Source organism: Acomys minous, assembly GCF_964271855.1.
Source record: "Acomys minous genome assembly, chromosome: 3".
Classification (NCBI taxonomy): Eukaryota; Metazoa; Chordata; class Mammalia; order Rodentia; family Muridae; genus Acomys; species Acomys minous.
The window spans coordinates 30,256,854-30,271,408 of record NC_140485.1 but is presented as its reverse complement, the minus strand read 5'-3'; the positions used below and the strand labels follow the sequence as shown (position 1 = coordinate 30,271,408).

General features: G+C 47.1%; 1 protein-coding gene and 1 pseudogene across 4 annotated transcripts in view; both read left to right on the top strand.

Moving 5' to 3' along the window:
* Positions 1 to 6,530: 6,530 nt before the first annotated feature.
* Positions 6,531 to 6,792, top strand: LOC311593122 (small ribosomal subunit protein eS28-like; annotated as a pseudogene). The gene has a single exon. The product of its transcript is annotated as a small ribosomal subunit protein eS28-like (transcript).
* A 3,922-nt stretch (positions 6,793 to 10,714) lies between these two features.
* The window catches only part of BUB1B (BUB1 mitotic checkpoint serine/threonine kinase B), a 52,182-nt gene continuing 48,341 nt past the window's right edge, over positions 10,715 to 14,555 (top strand). For 2 of the 3 annotated variants that reach the window (XM_084776923.1, XM_084776924.1), the window contains exons 1-2: positions 10,715 to 10,967; positions 12,994 to 13,137. In XM_084776923.1, the coding sequence (XP_084633049.1) occupies positions 10,933 to 10,967; positions 12,994 to 13,137 (179 nt within the window). In that variant the 5' untranslated portion in view covers positions 10,715 to 10,932. The remainder of the gene's footprint in view (positions 10,968 to 12,993; positions 13,138 to 14,555) is intronic. The other variant, XM_084776922.1, reaches the window with a different exon arrangement.

Below are 14,555 nucleotides of genomic sequence, written 5' to 3'. Positions count from 1 at the left end.
TTTTTAAAGAAATATGTTTGTTGTGGGTTTTCTTTTTTACGATTTATTTATTTATTATGTATACAGTGTTCTGCCTGCATGTATAACTACAACCAGAAGAGGACACCAGATCTCATTATAGATGGTTGTGAGCCACCATGTGGTTACTGGGAATTGAATTCAGGACCTTTGGAAGAGGAGACAGTAATCTCAACCTCTGAGCCATCTCTCCAGCCCCAGTTATTTTTATTTTTTATTTTTTTGAGATAGGGTTTCTCCGTGTAGCCTTGGCTATCCTGGACTTGCTTTGTAGACCAGGCTGGCCTTAAACCCACAGAGATCTTCCTGCCTCTGCCTATGGATCAAAGGTTTGTGCCACTGCACCTGGCTTGGTGACCTGTTCTTTATAAGATATTCATCAGTGTTGCTGGCTCTAACCACTAGATATCAGTTACACCCCAATCTCAACAAATTCTACAGTCAAAATGTCTTCCAAATATAAATCCCTAAAAGAAAATACATGCACATTTGTGCCAAAACGCCTTGCTCATTTTGTTGGCTGGTCTTCAGACTAGCAGCCCACACAATACCCCAAAGTTTGTCAGAAATTGTGGGTCTCCCACCATAACTTAGACCTACAGACCCAAGACCTAGATTTTTGGTTTTTCTTTTTCTTTTCTCTTCTTTCTTTCTTTCTTCTTTTTTATTTATTTATTTATTTATTTATTTATTTTGAGACAGGGTTTCTCTTTTAGTCTTGGCCTTGCTGGCTTCAAACTCACAGAGACCCGCCTTCTTCTGCCTCCCAAGTGCTGGGTTTACAGGCATGTGCCACCACACCTGGCCCAAGATCTGGATTTTTAAAACTGTCTCCAAATGATTCAATAAGGTTTGGGAAACATGGCTGTAGTGTTTATTCAAGTTACTCTTCCTTGGAAAACAGCAAGGTCCCATGTACTATAGTATGCGAATGTGGCAGCAGGACGCTGGCATTTTTGTGGTGTTTTGTTTGTTGTTGTTTGTTTTTAACGATTTTACTTTTATTATTTTTATGTGCATTGGTGTTTTGCTTGTATATATGTCTGTGTGAGGGTGTCGGATTCCCTGAAACTTGAATTACAGACAGTTGTGGCCACCATGTGGCTGTTGGAAAAATCAAACCTGGGTCAGTGCTCTTAACCGCTGAGCCATCTCTCCAGACCCGATGCTGACATTTTTTTTTCTTTTTTGTTTTTTGTTTTTTTTGGGGGGGGCGGGGTTTCTCTTTTAGTATCGTATGGAATTATCCCCAACTTTGCAAGACATCCTGTTAAAGCCCAGTGAGTTCTTGTGTCCCATAACAAGTAGAAAAGCCCTCTAACAGATATCCTCTATCACTCTTAGGGACACACAACTAGGTCAGGGTGCCCTGGAGTATGACACTGAGAGAAGTGTTCTTTGCAGCCAGGAGAGCCCTTCCCCTACTAAGATCTTGGGTACATGCAATTCGCTTGACTCCAGCACTGCCTGTCTACAGATGGACCCAGGTGGTGAAGAAGGGTGCAGTAGGTAAAACATCGTGGTGGTGTTCTTCTTTTTTTTCCCCTAAAGATTTATTTATTATTATGTATACAATGCTCTGCCTGCATGTACACCTGCAGGCCAGCAGAAGGCATCAGGTCACATTACAGGTGGTTGTGAGCCACCGTGTCGTTGCTGGGGATTGAACTCAGGACCTCTGGGGGAGCAGTCAGTGCCCTGAACCTCTGAGCCATCTCTTCAGCCCATTGTGGTGTTCTTTATGGCATCCTTTCCCTTCCCTCTTGGTAGGCGCAGGAGATATGGCAAGATGTCGGGCATGAGCCTGGCCTTCCTAAGTCAGTGTCCGTGCTGTGGGCAGCAAAGTAATGAAACAACAGAGACCCAGGAGCCTGCGAACCAGTCGGACCAGCTGGGTCAGTTCTCCTCGGCCCTGGCGCACTCAGCAAAACAAACATGAGAACAACTTGACATCAGAGAGTTATGACTGGGGTGAAGAATGAAATACATGAGGGAAGTGAGGGAGGAGGAGGCATGCCCGTTCTGTGCCCTGCCTACTTCTGTCCCATGGCAGGTCTAGGGGATCATCAGGCCCTTTTGTCAGGTGGAAATACTATGTGGCTCCATAGAGCTACCAGAGAGCTCAGAGGAAATACCCAGACTACAGGTAGACACCTTCCACCCCCCACCCCACCCCCATACTGAGCAAAAGAGGCTGGATTTTCCATCCAACCTAAAAAAAGAGACCACCACACCTGCCAGGCTGGGTTTGGTCTCTGACCTTGTACTCAACAGGCTGTGGGCTAGGACCCTACATCTCTCCTAGTGACTGCAGTGTGTCCTCAGATGTAGAGCAGTTTTAATTCAGAACAGGGCAAGAGAGCCAAAGACTGGCTGGAATACAGGCACACCTTTAATCCCAGGAGACAGAAGCAAGCGGACCTCTGAGTTCAGCAGAGCAAGTTCTAGGTGAGGGAAAGCTTAGGTCCAGGTGTGTGTGTGTGGTACACGCCTTTAATCCCAGTGCTCAGGAGACAAAGGCATGTCGATCTCTGTTCTGATCAGTTTGGGTGACTCAGAGAGTTGGGAGGCAGTGCAGTGGAGTTGAGTTTGTAGCAGTTCGGTTCATGGAATTCTGTTAAAGTTTGTTTTTCTAAAACTCTGTTTGTTTCTCTTAGTTGTATTTCTTAACCTGGCTATCATACAAATATCTGAGACTCTTGATGTTTGTTTATAAAGCTTCACAGCACAATTTTTGGCAGTTTGAGTCTATTGTTAACCCTTTATGTTATCCTGACTCCATCTTAGCCAAACCCCCAAGTTACTTGCTTTTTAGTTCTTTCTTTGCTCCAGCTCCTTCTTCCTGATCTTTCCTGGACTGCTACCCAGGCTGAATCCCCCTGGCTCCACCCCCTACTTCCTCCTCTAACTCCTCCTCCCCTGGCTGGCAGGAAGTCCAGCCCTAGTCTCTCCCCTGCTCAGAGATTGGCTGTAAGCTGCTTTATTGGCACACAAGGGGACAATTGGGGAGCAGCATTTACACAGCGCTGAGACGGGAATCAGAATTTAAACTACACAATAACTTTATGCCTACAGAATTCAGAGGCAGTTTTGCCAGGAGAATTTTACAGAGACAGGCTGAAGAGAGAACAAGCTAGACACAGGTAAAGCCAGAGGATGAAAGGAGCCAGAAGATTAGAACAGATTGCTAGAGTTAGTTGGGAGGCCAAGCAGAGCAATTCAGTCAGAAGCTGAGTGAGAGAAGCCAGATTGAATCAGTCAGCTAGGAGAGGAGCTTGAGCTAAAGCAGCTGAGTTGAACCAGCCAGCCAGAGTTCAGAAAGAACTAGAAAGGGTGAGCTTTCTCAGCACTAAGTCTCAGAGGCTGAAAGCATTCTAGACCTAGATTAGGTAGTACAGAGGCTAGGAGCTTCCAGGAGTGAGTCTAGGTTAGCAGACAGAGTCAGTAAGCCTCTGAGACAACAATTAAATTGGGAGAATAAAAGATACTTTAACACTCATATGTCCAGTGAGCTCTTGTTTTTCTCTCCTTTAGGATTCTCTTTTGTTTGTCAAGATCCCTCTAAGCCACTCACCGTGAGTGCCCCTAACTGCAGGCATGTTACCGGTTGTTTTTCTTGGTTATGGGACCTTGTGCTTTCTTCATTTTATGTCTCTGGTACCTGGCATAGCCGCTAACACAAAATATTCAGGAAATGTTTGTTGAGTGAACATGTGACATGTTTGTGATCTAACAAGACCACATGCTAGTATATATTGAGCTCCGGCCTCAGGGCCGGTGATGAGCGTTTGATGTACAGCAAAACCTGACATGCCCTGGTCCCATGGCTCCTACACGCCAGTCAGAAAACACCACCGACCCAGAGCGTTTGAATGCTAGGAGTCTTCTGATCCATTTATTTGTTTACAATTGCAGAAGAAACCACGGCCAATGGGCTTGTCGCCGTAGAGGAGTTTTTCTCATGATAGCGGTCATAAGTATGTTCAGCATGCGATCTGCTCCCAGCATCCATCTCACCATTGTCAGGAGCCAGCCTGTAGATTGTACAGTTCCCCAGCTGGAGACATGGCCCAGAGTTACCAAGCACCCCCACCTCTCTCCTGGAAAGCCCCTTTCTGCTGATGTGTTGTGACGTACAGTACTCTGAATGAGAACGGCTCCCATAGGCTCAGGTACTGGAACACTAGGCCCCAGCTGTCGGTGCGATTTGTGGAGGTTTTGAAGTAGAGCCTAGGGGGGCTTTGGGAATCTATAAATTGACTTCACTCTCAGTTTTCTCTCCCCCACCCCTCCTCCTCTCCCCATCCTCTGCTTCCAGTGTGTAGATGAACCCATCCTCAACTTCCTGCTTTAGCTGCCTGCCGCCAAGCCACGCCCACCATCGTTCTGCTCCCTTTGGAACCATAAGGCGAAGCAAACTCTTTCTCTTATAAGTTCCCTGGGGTCATGCGGGCTCCTCGCAGGTGCAGAAAAGTAACTGATACAGGATCAAGGCAAAGCCTGGAGAGAAAGCTGCAAACAGGCCCATCTTGGTTCAGGGAGGCCTGTGCCCCTCCCCATGTCTTTGGAAATTAGAGGAAGAGAGTTTTGTAAAGCACCTGCCTCTGGGTTCCTTTCTCTCCGTTTTGGCTTGGAGAATGTGATGAAAGAAAGACACTGCAATGTCCCAGAAGCAACATATCCCAAGGACCCCATGGGGAAGGGAAACTGCTATGGTTCTGCACTGGCTCTTGAGACTAGGTCATCATCTGTGGATGATCAAAGGCATGGTGGGCCAGGGGTCCTCTGAACAGCCTTTACAGAATTCTTGATTCGGTGTCTCCAATGCTCCTCAATATTTCAAGGTTATTTCAATAGAAGTTCAATGTTGGCCGATTCTAGCTGAGACCTTCCTCCAATCAAAGAGAGACAGAGACAAAGGGGGTAGAAAGAGAGAGAGAAAAAAGAGAGGAGGGAGAGGCGGGGGAGGGGGGAGAGGCGGGGGAGGGGGGAGAAGGAGACAGACCTCGGGAGAAGAGGTGTACATGTGGGAATAAGGGCCAAATTAACTCCTCTGAGTCAGTTTAACTCCCACATTCAGCTAAACTGTGTTGTTTCCAATGATATGGGGGCCTCTTGACCCCTTTTCCTCAGAAAAGCTATGAACACTGACAGCATCCCATTACGTAACCCAGGTTGGCTTAAGGCTAACAACTCTCTGCATCCCTCTTGCCCTGGTCCTGAGCAGTCGTATCTTGTCCTGCTTCTTTTTCAGTTTTGGTGGAGAGGGGCTGCTTTGTTTGTCCCATAAAGGCTCCCCTGTAGCCCAGCGCTCACTGTGTAGCTAAGGATGACCTTGACTATCTGATCCTTCTGCCTCCACTTCCCAAGCGTCCAGATTACAGTCGGCTGCTGTCGTCTCTTTACACTCTGCATGTTCTCAGCCTGTGGTCTGTTCTGACCTTTCAGTCCTTTTCTGCCAGATGTCTGAGGGTTGATAGCTGGCACCTCCCCATTCTGCAGAGAATTTATTGCATCTAGCAGTGGAAATTTGGGGTCAAGCGATTTCCAGTGTTTTTGAGACGATCGTGAAAGTAGGGTACTTCTGCAGAAAAGCAGAAGTATAGCCCAGAAAAGAGTTTCCACTGAACTGAAGAGAAAACCCCAGATTTTTTTTGGAGAGTTCCCTAGTACCCTGTCAGCAACAGCTACCACAGAGACACAACTAGGCAGCAGCCAGCCGCCCTGGGTCCTGGGCCACCGTGCCTTTCCACCCTCCACCTCTCTTCTTGGCAACAAGTTGGTGGACTCATTATACTTCTTTCTCATTGGTTCTCCCACCCCCAAGACACCAAATCATTGGTAAATTCAACACGTTCCTGCTGTTCTGATTGGCTGATCTGTTGTCAGGGTAGAGGCCCTAGAGTGAATTGCTTTCCCAGATGTAGTATCCTCTGATCTTGAACACTGTCTCTTTCCCCCTAACTCTGTTCCCCTTGACCTTACTCCCACCCCCAGAGGGACTCTCCTCCTGTGACTGCACAACAAACAGCCAATCCAGGGATGTCCTGGAGACTATGAGGCTCCCATCTTTGGACTATTTGCCACGCCAAAGCCAGATTTTGTATATGAAGGCAGGGCAAAGCTGGGCAATCCGCCATTTGCAGAGTCAGGAACAACACTGAGCAAGAGACCAAATATAACCACTGAATCCATCTAAGAGCCACTCGTGCAGAGAGATACAGCTTTGACGAGTGTAAATGCAAGAGATCAAGGAGCTTGCTAGAACAATGCCAGATGGCCAAACATTCCCATTAGGCCTGAAATTTTACCAGTTTAAAAAGAATTGTTTTGGGAACAGGGTTTCAGCTTGAAACTCTCTGTGTAGATCAGGTTGGTCTTGAACTCACAAAGCTTTATCTGTCTCTGTACCCCAGATGCTAGGACTAAAGGTGAACACCATTATGCCTGGACCCATTGGTAAGATTTATTCCTTTATAAATTTTTTTCTATCAAAACTTGTTAAAATATAAAAAGACCATCTCCGTCAGATCGCCACCATCACAGACACGAGCTGCGTGCAGCCCATAAAGCTGGCTAGGGTAACCAAAGTGCTGGACAGGACGGGTTCGCAGGGACAGTGCACGCAGGTGCCTGTGGAATTTATGGATGACACCTGCCGCTCTATCGTCTGAATCGTCAAAGGCCCCGTTCAAGAGGGTGATGTGCTCACCCTATTGGAGTCAGAAAGAGAGGCTCAGAGGTTGCGCTGACCCTGCTGCTGGGTCCTGGATACCCACCACTTAACCCATGGAATGACCTGCATCTGGACGGGGCGGGGGGGGGGGCAATAAATTAAGGAACATATTCCAAACCCATCCTGAAAGAAGTATGGAAGTGTTTTTTTTTTTTTTCAGAATTAAGTGATTTTAGAGATACTGATGATGTAGTCGTTCAATCTGAGGCAGGTAGAATAATGGCCTGCCAAATGTTCCTGTGACTGTGTCACCTTATAGTGCCTAAGGGACCTGGCAAAAGTGATTAGAGTTCAGGATCAGGGGAGAGGGCAAAGCTTTTGCTGAACTGTCCAGGTGAGCTCCATCTGATCTCAGGAGCTTTTAAAAACAGGGAAAATTTCCTGACTACGACCAGAGAGACTTAAAATGATGGAAGCCTGGCCGGGGAGATGCTATATCCGTGGCTTTGAGGATGAACGAAGGGACACATAAACCAGGGGGTGCCAGGGCAGCTGCGAGAAGCACATTCTCCCACAGCAACTCCAGAAAACAAGACAGAATTGCCAATGCCTCAGTCAGCCCAGAGATCCTGTGTCAACCTCCTCATCCATCAGACAGGGACATAGGGAGTTGGTGTCATTTTAAGCTAGTGAGTTGAGGTGTTTGCTACATGAGCAACAGGATTAAGACACCCTTAGCTTCCTGGTGCAATTTGACAGATCTCAAAAGAGCTGTCCACATAATCCAGCATTTCAGAAACAACAGAACACTAAATCTCTAGCCCTGCAACACTTACTGTTTTTTGTTGTTGTTGTTGTTTTGGGTTTTGTTTGTTTGCTTGTTTGATTTTGGTTTTGGTTTTTTTGAGACAGGGTTTCTCTGTGTAGCCTTGGCTGTCCTCGACTTGATTTGTAGACCAGGCTGGCCTTGAACTCACAGCGATCCACCTGCTTCTGCCTTCCATGTACTTGTATCTTAAAAACACTTTCACTATCAGGAGTATCTTACCACCATTTAATTCCTGTTTTCTATATGATGGTTAGGTGAGAAAAAGGAACATAAGTCAGTCACGTTTTGATGGGGCATGATGGAAGTCCAATATATGAGACCTGCGTGAGGAAACTCACCGGACAGTGGTGAGCAGAGCAGTGGAAACGTACCACAGGTGCACTCCAGTTGCTACAGAACTTAGTTTGTTCCTATCAGTAGATTGTGCTAACTCATTCTTTGTAATGGAAGTTTTAGTCTCCTTGTAAACTCCTCCATTGTGTTATGTAAACATGCTTTTGTTTTAATCCCAAGTGTGGGATTTCAGCTCGAGCTTTAGTTTGTCCACAGCTGTTAACTGTCCCATATGGCAGCATGGTTTTTGCCAGCTGGTAAGGCCTTCCTCAGGTGGCATGGAGAGGGGCGTGGTCTAGGGCTCTGGGGATGTAAAGGCGAGCCTAGAGAGAGCATGGCATGTGAAGCAGTGTTGGCTTCTGGCATGTGGTGTGTAGCTGTTTTAGGAGACCAGAGACAGATGGTGTGTGGTGGTTTGGAGCATACAGAAAGAGAGAAACGCATCGGGGCACAGCAGCTTGGAGGAGACTGCAGGTTGCATCTGCTGTTGACTGAGTTGGTATAGCCCCAAAGACTCTTCAACCCTAAACAGCCAGAAGTAAAGAGGCCCCCTCCCCTCACTAACCCTCTCTCTCCTACACAGGGTTGGGAGTTCGGAAGGGAGGCTGAGGCCTAAACACCCCAAATAAATTAGAGTTAAAAAACAAACAAACAAACAAACAAACAAAAAACCGAGCACTACAGTTCTTTTCCTTCAGGACCACTGTCTTCTGCAGAGAAATTCCACAGCTCCCTTTTTGCTCCACAGCCTCGTCAGAAGCTCCTCCTCTATGCTCATCTGACGCCCCTCCTCCCCAATTTATCTGCTTCTGGCCTGGGTATTGATGCATTGAAATTGTTTGTTTGGCCCCCTTTACCAGCCGAAGTTCTTAGAGGGGGAAGAGCTCCGTCCAGCTCACTGACCTCATCTCCTCCAGCTCAGCCTCCGTCTTATCCTCTTTCCACTAGAACTGCGTGGAACCTACCTTTGTGCGCATTACCACACAGGAGACTTGCCTCCTCGTTAGTGGGCACAATACTGCTTGGATCTTGACCTAGTTACTTTCCTATTGCCAAGACAAGACACCATGACTAAGGCTACTCATAAAAGAGTTTATTTGCAGATTATAGTTTCATAGAGTCAGAGTCCCTGACCATCACGGGAGGGAGCATAGCAGCCAGCATGGTGCTGGAGCAGTAGCTGAGAGCTTACGTCATGATCCATAAGCATAAATGAGGCGGGGTGGGGGTGGGGAGGGTGGGGTGGGGATGCGGAGGGTGGGGAGGAGAGAAAGAGAGACAACTTATTGGTAAAGGTATGGAGTTTCGAAATCCCAAAGCTTACCCCCAAGTGACACAGCTCCTCCACCAGAGGCGCACCTCCTAATCCTTCCCAAATAGTTCCACCAACTGGGGACTAAGTGTTCAAACACAGGAGGCTATGGGGAGCATTTTCATCAGACCACCACAGGTCCTATCCAGATATAGTCCAGAATTCATGTTCACTCTCATTCTCTCCGTCCCCTCCCCCTTACCAGACAGGGTTTCTCTGTGTAGCCTTAGCTCTCCTGGACTCACTTCATAGACCAGGCTGACCTCGAACTCACAGAGATCCGCCTACCTCTGCTGGGATTAAACGTGTGAGCTCCCACGCCCTACTTTCACTCTCCCTCCCTTCCTATTTTCGTGTGTGTGTGTGTGTGTGTGTGTGTGTGTGTGTGTGTGTGTGTTGGGGGGTCCTGGGGATCAGACTCAGGCCCTGATACCAATGCTAGAAAGTGCTCTCCACTGAGCTATATTTGCTCCCGCCCCACCTCACCACTCTTAATTAAAAAAAAAAATTATTTTTTTCTAATTCAATTTTTTAAAAAAGCCAGATGGTGGTGGCGTATGCCTTTAACCCCAGCACTCAGAAGATAGAGGCAGGCGAATCTGCGAGTTTGAGGCCAGCTTGGTCTACACAGCAAGTTCCAGGACACCCATAGCTATCCAGAGAAACCTTGTCTTGGGAAAAAAGAAAACAAACAAACAAACAAAAAACACCAAACTAAAACCCCACACTTTTTATTGTGCTATGAGATCTCACCAAGTTACCCTGGACGGTCTTGAACTCCTGATCCTCATGCCTTAGTCTCCTGAGTCGCTGAGATACGTGCTGTACCACCAAGCCTGAGCTTTAGCCCCAGGGAAACAAGCAAGAGGCTTAGCCTGGTTGTAGTCTGTGTTATATTGGAGTTATAGGACATCTGGCTAGGCTGTAAGAAAGAACAAACAAACAAACAACAAAACAAAACAAACAAACCGTATACTTTCCAAGACAGTTTAAAGGAAGTCGGTCAAAGTTGAGACGGTTTGGAGGCAAAAGGGCTTGCTGGGGGGAAAGGAAGTGCAGTGCTAAACCAGTACTTGTGTAAAAGATAAAACGAGAACTACAATCTAACGTTTTAAAAGTTAGATTCGTGGATTCAACAGGAAACAGCTGGGTGAGAGTGGCCTAAGGGTCCCTGGACAAGTGTGAGGCTTAGGGCGCAGACAGCAAGACCTAGGAGAGCAAGCACAATTGCTTGTTCTGAGCAACCTAGAAAAGCAAGCCAAGACATGCCATGACACTCAAAACATCACAGAATCCCTCATCATTAAGGTGTCCCTCCCAGGGTTCGAAGATTTGCTTTAGAGCGGAAACACTGAGCGAACCCCCAGAGAATTCTTTGTGCCTGAGCCTGCTGTAGCACCTGGACAGCCATTGGTCCCAGCACCCCAAGCGCAGAGCCTCAACTCTCATTAGCCACCGGGCAGCGCGAGCTTAAACCCGGGATAAACTACAACCCCCAGAATGCTTTGGGAGAGACGAACGGGGACGGGCGAGGCTACGTCTGCAGCGAGGGACCGTTAAATTTGAAACTTGGCGGCTTTGGCGTGATGGGGCGTGAGGTGGCGGCTTTGAGAAGGAATCGGGTGTATGGTTTTGTCTAGGAGCACGGGGTGACGCTCTCCACAGCGCCAGAGTCAGCTGAAGGGTGAAGAGAGAAGCCCAGACAGTCGGCACCCCGAGGAAAAAGGTCTGCGGACGAGCGAGAGCGAGAAACAGGAATGCAGGATGGCGGCGGCTAGGAAGGAAGGGTTTGCGGCGAGGTGAGGACCGCAGCCAAGTTGCTGCCGCTGGGTGCCCGGGTGGCGACGGGGGTGAGGATCTTGGAGGTCGGGATTGACCAGGCCCTCCCAAGCAAGCCCCGTTCCTGACGGCCTGGAGCCCTGCATTCAGCCACGGGGCAACACCGGGAGAGCTTGGAATTTGCCTTGTGATCTGGATTTGCAACTCACCTCAGCCGTTTTTTGTTTGACCTTGAGCATGCCTTATATGGGGGTCGTGCATACATTAGTACTGTTTTCTGGAGTTCTGAGATAATTCAACTTATTTGTAAGTTAACTGATTTTCAACTAATAGGTGTTCTGATTTTGCTAGTAGCATAGGGGGTCTAAAAAGCAGAATATTTGTTGCTTTTCCTCATCCGTAAGAACATAGAGTAGTTTTTCTAATTTTTGAATTTAATATGCATTTTAACTACGGAGTTCATCATATCTGGGTCATTGCCATGTCATAAGCATTCATTCATGCAACATAATTTATTGACCATCATTTGAGCACTGAAAGTGGACACAGAATCCTAAGCCTTGTGAAACTTAACTCCTGGGGGATAGGGAAGGAAGGCGGGGAAACAACAAGACATTTAAAATCAGCTAGGGATCAGTACTAAAAAGGAGAAGTCAAGAGATGTCTGGAAGCATTGGAGGCGGAGCCGAGGGTGTAACCCAGGTGAGGCACTTGTCCAAGAAACCCAAAGCCTTGGGCTCATTACCTAGCCTCGAGGTGGAAAAAAAGATTTGAACAGAGACCTCACTGATGAGATGGTATTTGGGTCAAAAGTAGAAGGAAACTAGTCATGGACCGATGAGATGTCTCTGCAGCTTGAGATGCTTGCTACCAATATTGAGGACCTCAGTTTGGTTCGTAGGACCCCCACATGGTGAAGGAGAGAACCAACTTCCAGAAGTTGTCCTCTGACTTCCACACACTTGCTTACACACACACACACACACACACACACACACACACACACACACACTATATATATATATATATATATATATATATTTTTTTTTTTTTTTTTAAGAAAGTTTTATATTATAGAAAGTTAGGAGTGGAAGCTGCCACTGGCATGGTCATTGTCACTGGAACGCCATGGACCTGGAGAGTAGAGGGCTGGAGAGATGGTTCGGCCGTGAAAGGCTAGGCTCAACTGGAAGGTGAAGAAGGAAGGTGTGCGAGCATAGTGATGGCCGGGTTTTCCATTGGATTGTAATTGAAAATCATGAGGAGGTTTGTAGCAAAGCAGTGATCTGCCTTCAGAGTAAGTGGGATGTATTGGTGTGCAATGTTGAAAAGGCAGAAAAAGATGGAGACCCAGAGACCAGTGAAGACCTGAGAAAGGGAAGAGTTGTGGGTGTTTTGTTTTGTTTTTTTCCTTTGAGAATTTTGTCTTCCTTTTTTTTTTTTTTAAGAGCTGGCACTAAAGGTGTGGAGACCATGCCTGGCTTCTATTCTTCTGTTTTAAATTGAAAGTCAAACATAACACATTATTCTGGCTGACAGTAATTTTGAATTAAACCAGATTGTCCCATATTGGACATAAAACTGGTAGCTTAAAAAAAAATATCTACTTTGTAAACTTACGATGCTTTAAAAATTATTTTTTCTGGGCTTTAACTTTATTCATATAAAGCTGTCAACAACACCCTTGCCAAGTTCTCTCTTCTGTTGAGCATAAGCTTGGAAACCAAATGATAGGCTCGGAAGCTTGAAAGAGTAAAAACGGGCCGGGCGTGGTGGCACACACGCCTTTAGTCCTAGCACTCAGGGAGGCAGATCTGCTGGGAGTTCAAGGCCGTCCTGGTGTACAGAGTGAGTTCCAGGACAGCTGGGGCTATTAGAGAGAAACCTTGTCACAAAAAAACCAGAAGTGGGGGGAGGACAGAGAAAAATGCTACTAGTGTGCCAGCTGTTCACCCCCGAACCCAAAGATCCTATCTGGAGATGGTGTCATAGTGTAGTGCTATAACAATGTTGGTGCCAGATCTATTTGTGTTTCCTCCCTCACAGCGAAGCCACGTCCCAAGGAGATGAGTGGGAGCTGAGTAAAGAAAACGTACAACCCTTGCGGCATGGGCGGATCATGTCCACTCTTCAGGGAGCATTGGCCCAGCAGGAGTCGGCCTGTAACACTGCTCTGCAGCGACAGAAACGGTAAGCAGCAGGCTGGTTTGGGTTCAGTTTGTTAGTCCCAGCTGTGGCAGGGATCCTGGGCACCCTAAGGCAGTGGTTCTCGGCCTTCCTAAGGCTGCGACCTTGTAACACAGCTCCTCGTGTTGTGGTGCCTACGCCCCCACCTCCCACCCCCCAACCATAAATTACTTTGCTGCTACTTCAGAACTGTACTTTTGCTACTGTTGTGAATCCGATATGCAGGGTATCTGGTGTATGACCCCCATGAAAGGGTCCTTCAACCCCCAAAGGGGTCACAGCCATAGGCTGAGAACCTCTGCCCTAAGGAATGCCTTTCCATGGGAGTATGGGAATCTGTTCGCCCAGTTTTCTGATTGCAAGCTTCTTAATCGCATGGGATAGTGTTTATTTCAGGCTGAAATGAAATGCATAACCATACTCACCGAATTAGCCCACTCAACATCGAGACAGAGACCTATTGGTTTATTTAAACAAGCCTTAAGCACAATAAAGTAGGTATGATTTAAACTAATTGTCTAAGGTGGCTATCTTCCATCTGCATTTCCCATGGGTGTCAGTAAGTCCTGTTTGGGCTGCATCTGCTCCATCAGGCCACTTTCTCTTTTCCTTTTGTTTTGTTTGGGTTGTTGTTGTTTTCAAGACAGGGTTTCTCTGTGTAGCCTTGGCTGTCCATCCTGGACTTGCTTTGTAGATAAGGCTGGCCTTGAACTCACAGAGTTGTGCCTACCTCTGCCTCCCAGTGCTGGCATCAAAGGCATGGGCCAATGCCACCTGGCTTACTTCCTCTTTTTCTGTCTTTCTTTCCTTCCTCCTTTCCCTGCTGCTTCTCCTGGCCTCGTGGCCCCTACCTGTGACCCCCCTGCTCAGGAACCGAAGCTCTGCCTACCTCCAGTCTGCCCAGTAATTGGCTGTCAGCAACTTTATTAAACAGTGTTTTTTGTTTTATTTGTTTTTAATGATTTAGTTGTAGTATTCAATTCTTTTTGTTTTTTGAGACAGGGTCTCCATAGCCATGGCTGGCCAGGAACTCATTATGTAGTTCCAGGCTGGCCTCGAACTCACAGAGATCTGCCTGCCTTTGCTTCCAAATGCTCGGATTAAAGCAAGTGCCACTGTGCCCACTGGTCTTTTATTCTTAATGCTGCAACTTGATCCTGTACTGGTTTCCTCACTTGTCTGACTTGTCCTAGGTGTTGGCCCCCTGCTGTGTTCACCCCAAGTCTCTGCCCTCAGTTGTGTCTCCACAGCTGCCATCGACAGCTCTTGTCTTCTCAGTGTCTGTTACTGTAATGTGTAGACAGCCCCACACTTGGGAAGACTCAGCTCATGTTTTCATGGCTCTGTGAGTGTGGAAATGATACTCATTTGATAGAAACCATATTTTGAAATTTGATCTTGTATGTAGGAGGACTGCCCTG